Here is a 13,583-nt window from a genome sequence, read left to right on the forward strand (position 1 = left end):
CTCCAGGCTACCACTCCAGGCCTCACACCTCAAGACAGGCAGTCAGGAAGAGAGAGTCTACATAAGCCAGAAGAAGTCAGCAACAGCCAAGCCAGGAATCAGTCTCTAATGAGCACACAGCAGAGAGAAGGGTGGGCGGGGAGGGGGGCTGTGGTTTAAAAGACACTGACCCAGGGCAATATAGCGTTCTCTCTCTCTCTCTCTCTCTCTCTCTCTCTCTCTCTCTCTCTCTCTCTGTTTTTTTGAGACAGGGTTTTTCTGTGTAGTTTTGGTGCCTGTCCTGGATCTTGTTCTGTAGACCAGGCTGGCTTCGAACTCACAGAGATCCGCCTGCCTCTGTCTCCCAAATGCTGGGATTAAAGGTGTGGGCCACCACTGCCTGGTGAGACATGAAGTCTTTTACAAACAAAATAATAGGATGCCTGGGTTTTGCTTCTGAGAGCAGCAGTTAAAGACACAGCAGTCAGTGATAAGCCTCATGAGCAGATTGTGAGGACCTGGCCTGGACCAAAACCTCCAGCTTCAGGAGCCAAAACTAACCTTTCATCTTTTAAAATCAATTCTCTTAAGTATTTTGTTACTGTGACAGAAAAAAAGGTTGCCCTCAAGTGGTATACACAGTGTCTGGAGACACTACTGGTGATCTCGTCTTGGGGAGGAGAGGATGCTACCGGCGCTCAGTGGGTAGATGCAGAGGTTGACGGACGTCCTGCTAGACACAGGGAAGTGGTCAGCCACAGAGGGGCATCCTGCCTAGGGTGTGTGGGGCTAGAACGGAGCCATGCTGCTGGGAAGCAGTAACCACAGCGTGTGTGCCTCCATCAGGGGTCCCTAACTTCCCCATCTGATCGGTATTTCCTGCTTCCTCAGTCCCTGACTCAGTGGATACTGAAGAAACAGTCACTGGCTCACTGATACCCGTGTCAGCCAGCAACCCTGCAAGTAGCCACTTGATAGAGGAGGAGACTGATCCTCATGAATACTCTGGGCTAGGGGGGCCTGGGACCAGAATAACTAAACAACTAGAAACATGCACACAACTGAGTTACCTGAGTACCCACGGCCCTTCTTTGGAAGATTTTCCCCCTGCTCAGGCCTCATCTCTGGTCACCTTTCCCTGAAGGATGGCTAGCTCTGGCTATGGTACTGTGCCCTCTGGTGGCTCTGGCAGGGATTACAGCTGCCCCAAGTAGGAAGATACTCTGCATCCTCCCCCCCCACCACCACCACCCCCAGCTCAGAAGAGCGGAATCTAGGCCCACAGCCCCGCCTTGCGGCTCCGGAACTTGGAGCCAGGCAGCAGGACTCACCGAGGTGTAGGCCCGCCCACACATGCTGCAGCAGTAGGCTTTAGCGTGCTTGATGGCGTGGGCGGAGAGGTGGATCTGGAGGGAGGCGGAGTCTGAGTAGGCCCTGTAGCAGTTAGGACATTTGTAGGGCTTGTCCTTGTTGTGCTGGCGTTGGTGAGACTGTGAGGAGCGTAGCAAGGGGGTCAGGAGGCGGCCACTCTCTCCCACTCCACCCCCTTCTTGGCCCTCTGGAAGGTGGGGACACAGCTGTACGCCTGGGGGGCGGGAGGCAGACAGGCACTCACCTGGAGGTTGGAGAGCTGAGTGAAAGCCTTCTCACAGCCAGGATGTGGGCACTTGTAAGGTCTGTCGCCTGTGTGGATTCTGCAAGAGCAGCTCCAGTGAGGGAGTGGTTCTAACACACCCCGGCAGCTCCAGTCCCCAAGCCCTGGCCTGGCCGCAGCTAGACCTCTGCTGCCCAGCACCTATGTCCACCTCCCCTCCACTCACTTTCTCTAGTGGTCCTACAAAGGCCACCAGCCCCATTTTCTGCCCTCCGCTGCTGGTCTGGTCAGTTTCTCACTCCCCCAAATCTGTTTTCTTTCTTTCCTTTTTCTTTTCTTGGTTTTTCGAGACAGGGTTTCTCTGTGTAGCTTTTGGTACCTGTCCTGGATCTCGCTCTGTAGCCCAGGCCGGCCTCGAACTCACAGAGATCCGCCTGCCTCTGCCTCCCGAGTGCTGGGATTAAAGGCATGCGCCACCGCCACCGTGGCCTGGCAGTTCTCTGTTTTCTTGGCTCCCTCCATGAAAGCACAACCTCCTTGGTCTTATACACTGCTACCTCTCCAGTGCCTAACACAAGTTCTGCCCAGGAAGGCCTCAATAAACAGCCGGACATCTCTAAAGTTAGCCACTGACATCAGAAATACGATTCTATCATCAGCCTCCTGCCCAGGTGTTTCTTGAGTGTTTGATGACTGACTAACAGATAAGTCCTCTCGGGACTTAGGTTCTTCTACAGAGATACGCCAAGCCTCTTGACCAGCAGACTACCCCTCTGGCCTCCATCCACCCAACTATGCCAACTACCCAGCTTTCTCCCTGGGTTCTCAGCCTCGGTACCCTCGTTCTGACTTCTTCAGGCATGTTGTCACCCCTGGGGCCTGCCCTGGTGGAGCGCTTGCTCATCAATCCCCAGCCCTTGCCCCAGCTTTCCGGGTCCTTCACGTTCAGCCTCGGGTTTTGGAGACCTGCTCTCTGTCACTGCCTCCTGCATCCCCCTTCCTTCCCCAGCACACACAGCTTCAAGCCTCTGAGCCTTTGTTCATTCTGTTCCCTCTACCGGAAAGGAAGGCCTCTGCCCTCTGGCTGGCATGTGGGGCCTTTCGATACTCGTCCCAGACAGTCCACCTTCCCATGCCTCTTTCTCGGGCAGGTCCACACACACAGGTCACAGTAGGGTCATAATGGGGGTCCTCTGGGCCAAGACCTGCTTCTGATCTCTAACTTGTCTCTATGAGGCAGCCAGCACAGGGCTGCCCCAGAAAGACTCAAGGAGACCATTCGCCATTGGACAAAGGACCAGGCTGCCTTTTCCCACTATGCACAAGGCTCTCAGTTCAGGCCCTGAATCTCAGGCCACAGCCATCACTGGGATCCTATCCCTAGCAGAGCTTCCAGCCTTGACTCCCACATCTGTGAGAGGGGATGCTCAGCCTGACCCCCGGCATCCCCTCTCCAAGCACAAGGAAAGCCGGCTGAAACTGGTGCCCTGCCTGCTCCCCACCCCAATTGCCCCAACCCCATGCGGGGACTTCAAAACCAGATCTGCTCTCTTACCTAATGCCCACCCCCTCCACACCAGACCCAGAACACCCCTCCCTCCCTTCCACCTGGAGCCCAGGATGCTCCTTCATGTACCACGCTTGAATCTACTCCACCTCTGTCTCCCTGAGTCCCGTGTTCCTCATCTCTAAAATAGGGATGATGATGAAGATTGTGAGGAGGAAAGTCTCCATCTAAGGCTGTTCCACAACACTTTCACAGTGTCAGGAAAACTGATTCTCCACCACGAAACAGCCGAGCCAGCTCACCAGCCTCCTTTTTGTTTTATTTTTTAAGGAGGGTCTCACTCTGGCCCAAGCTGGTCTGAAACTCAAGGCATTCCTCCTGCCTCAGCCTTCTATGTGCTGGGATGGCAGACATGAGGCCCCACAGCCAGCGGGTCCACTTCCACCCTCAGGTTCCACTGGATGGCTTGAACCACTTTGTAGTTCATAATTAAAACAAGGCTAGACGTAGCAAAAGTCAATATTCGCGGAGTGGGAATCCCTCTCTGTGGCTTTTTTCATTCTCTCCTAGGAAGACACACATTCAGCCCATACAAAGACTTCCGGGGCCCGTCTCGTGTTAAAACGCTGTGTGTCAAGCACACAGGAGCCCTTTGATGCTGAATAGCTGTTCTTAATATTATAATTATTGTCATCAGACTCAAGAAAGCCAAATGATACTGTTCCCAGCTGCGGTTATGATTATATGCGTGCATCACATCCCACAGCCAGGCAAAGGAAAACAAGCCAGGAGACAGTTTGCACCCTGCATAAGCGAACACACACAGGTAGTGTCTCTGTCTGGCACTAGCCTCCATGAATAGACAGACTCCGAGCCCCCTCCCTGTACTCAATTCCTCCTGAAGCAGCTTCATCCCCGACTTTCACACCCTGGTACCTGCAGACACGTGGTACCTTTCCCGTGTGTAAGACGCGTGCTGTGAGCCCACCATAAACAGACCACAGTAGAGAATGTCCTGCTTGCAATGCTGATGCATGCATGGGGAGTGTATCATTTAGTCAGATGATCGTCCTGAATCTGGGCTTGTGGGACAGTTTGGGAGTTATCTGCTCGTCACATGTGCCTCCCTTTCAAACACAGTTTCTTCTGAGTGTCACTAAACAGGAACATCCCAACAGTGGTCTGGGGACTGCTCCTTCAGCTCCCGGGGTGCACGGCACAGCCCTTACTGACTGCATCTGTGGTGTGTCCAGCACAGCTTCTGCTCTGGATTCAACCTCTTTCACTCCCGTCCTCACAGTAACACTGGAAGTTCAGGCTGGGCTTTTTACAGGCCCTGGTGGGTTGGTTGTCAAGGGCAGGAAGACAGGACATGGTCTCTGCAGACGGAACGGGGTTGATTCCCTGATCTGGTGGTTGTCTAGGGGTCCTGGGGCTTGGGAGCCTTATAAACCCATCTGGTTGCCACTGGGTTAAGACATGGTGCTTAATTGTATGTGCTGGTGCCCTGTGACTTGGAATTATCTCCTAAGTGTTGACAGATTCCTCTCATGTTGTTTTGTTTCCTGCCTTTCAAACTTGAGTCACACAAACCAGGGAAAGAAAGAGAGAGAAAGATTTTTAAAAAAGAAAGAAGCCCTCAGAAACAGAAGTGATCCCGAGGGTCTGGGAATATTCTGGCAGGACAGTCCCCTTCAAGAGCCAGTGCATTTTTGTTTTGTTTTCTCGCTCACATTCTTCCTTCCTACCCCCTCCCCAATTCGCGTGTCTACTTTCTTTCAACAGGATCTCACTCTGCAGCTCTAGGCTGGCCTTGAATTTTCCGCAATCCTCCTGACCCAGCCTCTCAAGAGCTGGGATTACAAGTATGAGCCCTCCAATATTCATTCTTAAATATGCCTAAACAAAGTCCACTTATGAAAACACAGAATCCTTAATCATTATTACTTCCTGCTACTGCAGCTATTTTCTTTGTATTGACTTTTAAAAAATGATGTATTTTGTTTGTGTGTGTATGTGTGTGTGTGGCTCTGTGTGTGGCTCTGTGCATGTGAATGCAGGTGCCCATAGAGAGGCCAGAGAAATTCTATCCTCCTGGAGCTGGCGTTATAGGCAGCTGTGGCCCACCCGATGTGGGTGGTGGGGATCATTCACCTCAAGTCTTCCAGAAGAGCTGTAAGTGCTCTTAACCACTGAGGCCCGACTGTGTCTATTTTTAACTAATGCTTCCATGCATTTCTGCCAACTTTGAGCTAGGTGGCCTTTCTCAGGTCTAGACCCTTAGTTCAGAATAATAAAGTGTCCCAGTTTCTTCTACATGACTCCCCAGCACTCACATGAAAGCGGGATCTAGCTAGCTAAACACACGCTCATGATCCTAGGGCTGGAGGCAAGGGTAGAGGCAGAGGCCTGCCAGGCTTGGTTGGATGCCAGACTCACTCCAAGCTCGGCCAGAGCCTCAAGCAGACAGGACAGGACCAGATATCCTCTGGCCTCCATACTTGTGCTCATGGGTAAGCACACCCACATATGTGTATAAACCAGACACACATACCACCCACCCTCTCATCACCCACCCATGCATGCACATAATGTCTTGGGCAGGCATGTAGCTTAGGGGTAGATGCTTGCCTAGTATGCCCAAGGCCTTGGGTTTGATCCCCTGAACCACAGACACACACAAAAACTCTTTCTAAATGCAAAATACCTTTTTCAACTAACTATACAGGATAAAGGCCCTGAAGGTGAGCTCTACTGTGTGCATCATGTCCATGTCTTTAGACAGGGAGTGGCATGCATGATCCCTGAGTAGCAAATTCTATTCTCCCTCTGATCTTGCTGCTTCTTACGGTGGACTGGGCAGAATCATGCGGTCCTGTCAACAGGCCTCTGGGCCCCCCACACATTTGCCTTAAGGCTTCTGCTCTGAACAGCAGGTCAGAAACTTCTGGAATCTTCCTGAAGAACCTCAAAGTGAATGAAGCCTGAGAAAAGCCTGGAACAGACCTCAGTTCCTTGTGTTACCAATGTGACACCAGCCTAAGGCCAGGCACTGCCTGAGACTTTGGTCTAGATGAGGGCAGCATAGTCCAGTGGACTGCCAGACATGGGGTAAGAGGACATGGAATTGTCACCAAGGTGAATGAAGCTAATTTCATTATGGTTAATATTTCATTTTTTAAAAGGACCCATGAGAAGCAGCCTCCGCTTGGTCTGTCTCCGACCCTTCATTTAGGAAGCTATATTTAACAAAATAGAATAAAACAGTCTCCAAATAGATGACCTGCTTCACTTAACCCTTCAGATCCATGTGGGAGAAGGGCTACAGAAATTTCCCATTCCTATATACACTAATTACCAAGGAAAATTTAAAATCATATCTTGCTCAGAAACAACACATATGACTGACTTCATCTACAAACCCACATAGAACAATTGCAGTGCTTAGCAAGGTCCCTCTGCTCGAGGGAGACCCCTCCTTTCTACCATCATTAGTTCCCTAAGTAGGCTCAAAAGGAATGCGCTCTCCTTCCTAACGGGATATAATTGTCTAAATCAAATTTGTAGCCGTGACCATGCCAGAAATGTCACATTTAAAGACAAATCTCATTTAATTAGGCATGACAGTACCTCGTGAGAATGAGGCAGCCTTGGCACAAGGCTGGACCTGTTCCACATCGTGTGGCGTCAACTCCCGCCCCCCCCTTTTTATATTTGTTGATTGTTGATTGGTTTTATTCTGCCTTGGAGACAGGATCTCATGTAGCCCAGGCTAGCCTTGAACTGACTATGTAACTGAGGCTAGCCTTGAACTCCCAATCCTCCTGCCTTTGCTACTTATGTGTTATCACCCCTTTATAATGACAAATAAAACAAAACAAGAAAATAATCCAGGAGCCTTGATACCCTGAGACTTAGTCTCCAAAAGGGAGGCGTCCTCCCGTCACACAGTCTGGGTGAAATCAGTTAATTCTCAGTACACTGATGCCTAATAATATATGGAAAAAATTCACACACACAGTGATTAAAATTCTGGCCCAGGAGCTTGGAAGTCTCCTGACAGCATTTTGTATCATATGCTATAATTCTACAACCCAGGATACCAGCAGATCTTTGCTTATTTGTTAATACCAGGTCCTATACACCTATGCACATCACGCCAGCCAAATTTTTAAAAATCAAGGCATGACAAAATCAGAAAATTACTGAAACACACTTACACAGTCCAAGCTGTGCCTGAGGAGGCACAGAAATGGGGAACCTGGCTGATAGCCTGCCCTGGGCCACACTGTCATTCACTCTCACTATCAAACCTAGATATTATGCCCCACACCAGAGAAACACACAAGGCAAAACATTTGCACCTTGGCATAAAGGATGCAAAGGTCACCACAACAGATAAACACTAACAACAACGTTACCAGGCCTGGTGGCCCACACCATAATCCTAGCTACTAGGAAGCAGAGGTAGGAAGATAGCAAGTTCAGTGTTGGCCTGGGTATAGAACAGGTCCCTGTTTCAAAAAAAGAGAAAGTTCAAAAGGACTGGGATGTAGCTCTGTGGTACCTAACTTGCTTAGCACACACAAGGCTCTGGGTTTAATCCCTGCTTTAAAAAAAAAAAAAAAAAATCACAACAAAATTTACCAGGGCTGGGGATATGGCTCCGTGGTAGAACCCTTGTCTAGCACATACAAGGCCAGAGGTTTGATTCCCAACACCACAGGACAGTTTTTAGAGTAATACTAAGAATAAAATACAGAGTTCCCTATGTAGCTTTGGTCCTTCCAGAAAGGGAACCTCAGCTGTCAGTGGTTACAGGCTCCACAGTCAAACAGCCCTTCACTGACTTTGGTCCAGTCGACACTAGGAAACACCCGACTCATTTTCAGACACCAGTCACATGAACAAGCTGGTGGGAGCACATGGAACACGCTGACTCCAGTCTTCCAAACCTGTTTGTTACTTTAACTCCTCTGTCATTGTATCTAGTCTCTACTCTCCCTCACATACACACTTTGATTTCCTTACGTCACCTCAGACTGTATACGCCACCAAGCAGGGATTTTTGTCTGGTTTGTTCCTAGAATTCCATCTGGCACAGCTCAGGGGCTCCGTAATGTCTGTTAAATGGATGAATCATGTTCTCTGTTCAAACTAGGTCTATCTATTCCACAAATACTTAACAAATGCCTAAACACTCGTGTGCGTTGCCACCCACGGGGCATACAGAAATGCAGGACACTGAGCCCTTGCTTTCCACAGCTCCCAAAATACTGAGGGAAGTAGAAAAACACAGGCAACTATGAGACAGCCCTCCCCCGACTGAACGGAGACAAACAGTCCTTGGATGCTCGGGACCTATGGGCTCACAGAAGCTGCACCTGAACCGGCTTTGATGGAGGAAGCAGGACCCAGGGGTGCAGAGGAGGTGGCCAGGCTATCTCAAGTAAAGGACGCTGATAAGTGCCAAGATAGGAGATGAGAAGGACTGTGTAGTACTGAGAGCAGGCTCAGGAGGGCTGAAGAGCTGTATCCAGTAGGGACTAAAAGACTCATCAGAGGAATCTGGACTTGACCCTGGGGGCCACAGACCCCTGAAAGTCCCTGCCTCTTCCTGCAGTGGTTCCAGCAGCAAGCATCAGGTGCTGAGCTGGGGGGGGGGGGGGGGGGGGGGAGGGGTGCCCCCACCTGGTGTGCTGCTGGAGGTGGGAGAGCTGCCGGAAAGACTTGTCACAGTAGGAGCAGTGGTAGGGCTTGACCCCCAGGTGGATGCGCAGGTGCTGGGCCAGGTAGGAGGCGTTGGCGAAGGACTTGGAGCAGTGAGGACACTTGTGGGGCTTGGCCTCTGTGTGTGACTTGGAGTGAATCTGCATCTCCGACTTGGTAAAAAAGGTGAGCGGGCACACCTTACACCTGCAGGCGAGAGGCAGCGTCAGGCCGGGGAAGATCCCCACCCACCTCAGTCCATCTCCAGGGAGACCTTCTCTAGCAAAGAGACCACGTGCATGGGGCAGAGTCCACGTGTGGAGTCCAGAGGACAGGGACCCACTCGGAAGAGGCAGAGGCAAGTTCCAGCACAGGCACCTTCTCGTCTGACATCTGGGAACATCTGCAGCTGTCTGGGGAACAGGACTACATACAACCACGGGGAAGCCAGGAAAGGCCTTGCCTACAGCCACACCTGTGATCCTGGGGGAGGAGGTTCCTCACAGGCTAAGTCATTCTGACCTGGCTGTGTGTTAGAATCTTCTGGAACCTTTTGACAAGTACAGATGCCTAGCTCCCTACCGCCACCCAGCTACCTCAGAACTTCTGGAAGTCCAGCCCTGGCAGTAGCATGTTATGAAAGCTCATCAGATGTTTTGACATGGTCCAGACAACTCTCATGGGACAAGGAGGACCAGGACTCTTAAAACTCCAGGGTGCTACCTGCCCTGGACCACCTCTGATGTAGCTAAACTCTATTCCTGCCTTCTCCTGATGGCCCGGTATGTTGGTGGGACTCTACCCTGCTCTTTGAACTCCCCACCCTTATCCCCTGGGGTCCCACTTTCTAGCTCTAGGCACACATCTCCACCACAACCCCACCCAGACCCCACATGAAGAGACCCTCACCTGTACGTCTTGCCTTCCTTTGCCGTCTCGCCGGAGGCCAGGATGGGGTAGGGGACAACAAGGACAGGTGGACCTCCTGGGTTCTCTGCCTTGATCTTTTTGCGGCCGCGTTCAGACTTGGGGGGACCAAGAAGGCCATGGCCCTGGATTGTCTTGATGGAGTCCAGGAGGGGGGGGCTGGTGATCCCTGAGATGAGGGTGGGGGATGAGGCGATGAGGCGGCTCTGGCTGGTGGTAGTAGGTGTGGACGGGGTACTGGTGCCTGTGCCAGTGCCTGGAGTTGACTCAGATGTACTCACAGCAGGGGTCCGAGAGGAAAGCCCCAGACCTGGGAAGACACATGGGGGCAGGATGAACACAGCTAGCACAGGCCACCCAGCTCTGTGACTGATAGGTCCTCTTGCTCTTCTGAGCTATTCCCAATCCCAAATTATTATTCAGGGGTAACTAAACGACAGCTTACAGATGTGTAAAATGCCTTAGAGAAGCTGAAGACTAGTTAGATTAAGAAGTCAGTTTAAGGTCTAGCTTACTGTAGAGCGCTTGTCCAGCACAAGGCCTTGGGTTTGATCCCCAGCACTACAGAAATCAAGAAGCACTTTAGAGATAATTCCACCCACAGAAAAAGTCCCAGGCGCGCAGACATTCACCTCCATGTTATTTATAATAGCAAAATTTCAGAGGCAACTGAATTATGCAAATTGGGGAAGGGCTGGGTAAACAGTGGTGAGCCTCCTCTTCTTAACTTCCCATTATCTTTGTTTCAAAAGGCTGTGTATGCATGCACAGGAAAACCAAACAGCCGATGTACACAAATGCGGTGTTGGGGCAGGGCAAGTTATAAAAGCAATGGTTTAACTGTTTTCTGGTTCCATAGCAATGTAGTATAAAAGAGAAAACCCCTCAAATTCTGTAACACAGTTTTTATTTATTTACTTAGTTTTGCTTCTTGAGACAGGGTCTTGTGTAGCCCAGGCTGGTCCGGCCTTGAAGTCCTAACCTCTTGTCTCTATCTCCCACATGAACTACTGTGCCCACCCAGGTGAAAGTCATTCTTTGAGAGATGAAGGTAGGGATGGTGTGACTGCTGCCTGGAGTCCATGCACTCAGGAGGCTGAGCTGGGGTGGCCAGGTCCAGGCCAGCCTAGACTACACAGGAAGAAGGAAAGAAGGGGCTACAAACATCTGTAACAGCAACTTTAGCAGACAAAACAGGATGCTAGTATGCATCATCTGGCTCATTTTTAAAAATCTATTTCTATATATTTTTAAATATGCCCAAAATCTGTGCATTAGGGTTGGGGATTTAGCTCAGTGGTAGAGCACTTGCCTAGCAAGCGCGAGGCCCTGGGTTCGATCCTCAGCTTAAAAAAAAAAAAAAACAAACAAACCTGTGCATTAAAATATAACCCAGGGTTGGTGTGAGTATCATTTGAGCCACACACTGGTAGCATGAATACATATTTACTCAGCCTCCACTGAGGACAATTTGGCAGTCGATATTAAGAATTTAAATGCTCATAACTTTTAACCAGGCAATTGATTCTACTTCTAGAAACCACCATAAGGAAACAATTGTGCATGAGCTCAGAGATCTCCATGCAGGGGCTTTCCACACAGAGCTGTAATTCCACACACGATCTAAAGTGCTTGTCCTCAGCTGGGCTGTGGATATGGATATGGGACCTCTACAGCCACCAAAACAGGACAGCTGAAATGCAAGACACACAGGGAAATGCCAGACTGTGCAAGCTAACAAGGGCCCATCTTCCCCAGAAAGCACACTCTAACTACACAAGCAGACATGACACCATGAGTGTGCCAACATGGAGGCAGGCCCTAGATGCTCCCGCCAGCTAACACGGTTCTCTTTAACAAAGGAGGGGAATTTTTGGTCATGGGGGATTTTCATACTTTGTCTGTCTGCTTCGAAATTATTTGAATCTTTTACTTGGTGAAGTCACCCATTTTTAAACATCTGTGATTAAAACATAAAATAAATTACAGGGGAAATATACATAAGAATGGTAACAATAGCAGAACCAAAGCTAAATATCTCTGTTTTCAGGTTCTCTGATATTTCTAAGTTTTCAGTAATGACCATGTTATTTCCTTTACAATGAAAGTGCAATACAGATGTCTGGGATAGAATGGCAAATAGGAAAAAAAAAGTCAAATCCTTGACACAACCCTACCATACACACAGCAAACATGTGCATATTAAAAAACAAACAAAAATATGGAAAAGGAAAAAATGCACTTAAAAGAGTCTCTAAGATTCTGGGTTAAGGGGAAAAAAGATTCTGGGTTAGGCACTGGGGATTATGAGTAATTTTTTCTTAGTTCCTCCTTTTTCCAAATTTCCCTTAATATGCTTATATTGCTTTTTTAATATTACTTTTACAATGAAAAAATAAATTTAATAAAAGCATAATAACGGGAGATGTGCAGAGTGCAGCTGGGGCCTGGAGAGGCCCACAAGGCCCACAATTTGGGGGCATCTCTTAGAGAAGGGGGAAAACGTCACCTGGCTGGTGGCAGAGGTGAGCCGATGAGGGAGCAGACCTGGCCTTGGTGGCCTCCTGACCCTTCCTGGGTGTTCCTCAGCTGATCCCATCCCAGGAGCATGGCCCTGGGAGTCTCCCACACACTCCTTCTCCATACTCTTTCCATCCTGACCAGCAGAGATGCCTCTCCACACCTTCGCACTATAAGGATCTACCTACCCACTGCTCCACATCCCCACAGCTCTGTGGGGTCCACCTCACTATCTTCTCCAGAAGCTCTCCCTGCCTCTGTGCTGGGCCCAGAACCCCATCTCCACCTCATGACCAGACTAGATTTCCTCAAGCCTTGGCTCCCCACTGTTGCCAGGGGAAAGTCCAAACTGCTGGGTGTGAAACACAGTGACTTCTCCCTTGCCTTTCTCCTCTGATGAATGGAGACATCAGGCTGGCTGGACTGCATGAAGATGCTGGATTAGTACCAAACACTGCCTGTTCTTCACCCCAACACTGGCAAATCCCTTCACCGGGCTGCTGTGAGGAAAGACTGACACTAGGCATACCCAGGTGTTAACTGAAGTCACTACCACACCAGAATCCCCCAGTCCTCCCCAACTAAACAACCTGCCCTCAGGCCTTCTACACACTGCTCCCTCCACCAGGGCCCTTCCATCCTTCAGCTCTGCCACCCAAGCCTGCCTTGAGTCTTTCCTTTTCTTCTCCATGGAAGTCGTCTGGTCTCCTCTATCTGTTGAAACTTATGGGGGTTCTGAGTCCTCTGTGGATCTCACTTTCCTAGTGAGCTTCCAGCTGTTGGAAGGGATTCTCATAGTTCAAGGTCAGAGGAAGCCTGGGGGCTGCGGCGAGCACCCGCTAGCCCTTCCACCGAGCTTCCCCTACAACCCTGGGTCCTGGCCACTCTGTTCTCATCTGCTCAGGTCCGACCATCACCAAGTCCCACCTGGACCAGCTCCTGCCCCAACATTCTTTACAGACCTTGCCAGCCCCGCCCACTCCACAGACTCCACCTACTCTCCCTACCTCCTCCAGGCCCGCCCACTCAGCCTACCTGTGACCGTACTGGTGGCCGGCCTGGCATGCAGCGCCACGTCGGGCTGCGGCACAGACTGCGGGTGCAGCCCCGGCACCTGCTGCAGCTTGGGCAGAGACATGACGGCCTGACTGCTCTCGGCGGGCGCGGGGGGCACCAGCAGCGGCTGCTGTGATGAGGCTGACGTGGGTGGCAGGTGAGGCGGCCGGATCTTCTCAGCCATCAGCTGCTCTTTGATCTTGTTAATCAGGACCAGGTTGTCCAGCTGCAGAAGGGAGAGGAGCCAGGGTGGGGTGGATGAGCCGCACTCCGTCCCGCTGCAAGCTACAG

At 50.5% G+C, this 13,583-nt stretch overlaps 1 protein-coding gene across 3 annotated transcripts in view; it reads right to left on the reverse strand.

The window, feature by feature from the left end:
• Znf362 (zinc finger protein 362) overlaps positions 1 to 13,583 on the reverse strand; it is a 32,367-nt gene that overhangs the window by 2,560 nt on the left and 16,224 nt on the right. For all 3 annotated transcript variants that reach the window (XM_036177524.1, XM_036177522.1, XM_036177523.1), the window contains 5 exons: positions 13,272 to 13,518; positions 9,699 to 10,026; positions 8,772 to 8,996; positions 1,595 to 1,673; positions 1,311 to 1,469 (listed from right to left, as the gene is read on the reverse strand). In XM_036177524.1, coding sequence (XP_036033417.1) covers positions 1,311 to 1,469; positions 1,595 to 1,673; positions 8,772 to 8,996; positions 9,699 to 10,026; positions 13,272 to 13,518 — 1,038 coding nt within the window. The remainder of the gene's footprint in view (positions 1 to 1,310; positions 1,470 to 1,594; positions 1,674 to 8,771; positions 8,997 to 9,698; positions 10,027 to 13,271; positions 13,519 to 13,583) is intronic.

This window comes from Onychomys torridus, chromosome 2, assembly GCF_903995425.1.
Source record: "Onychomys torridus chromosome 2, mOncTor1.1, whole genome shotgun sequence".
NCBI lineage: Eukaryota > Metazoa > Chordata > Mammalia > Rodentia > Cricetidae > Onychomys > Onychomys torridus.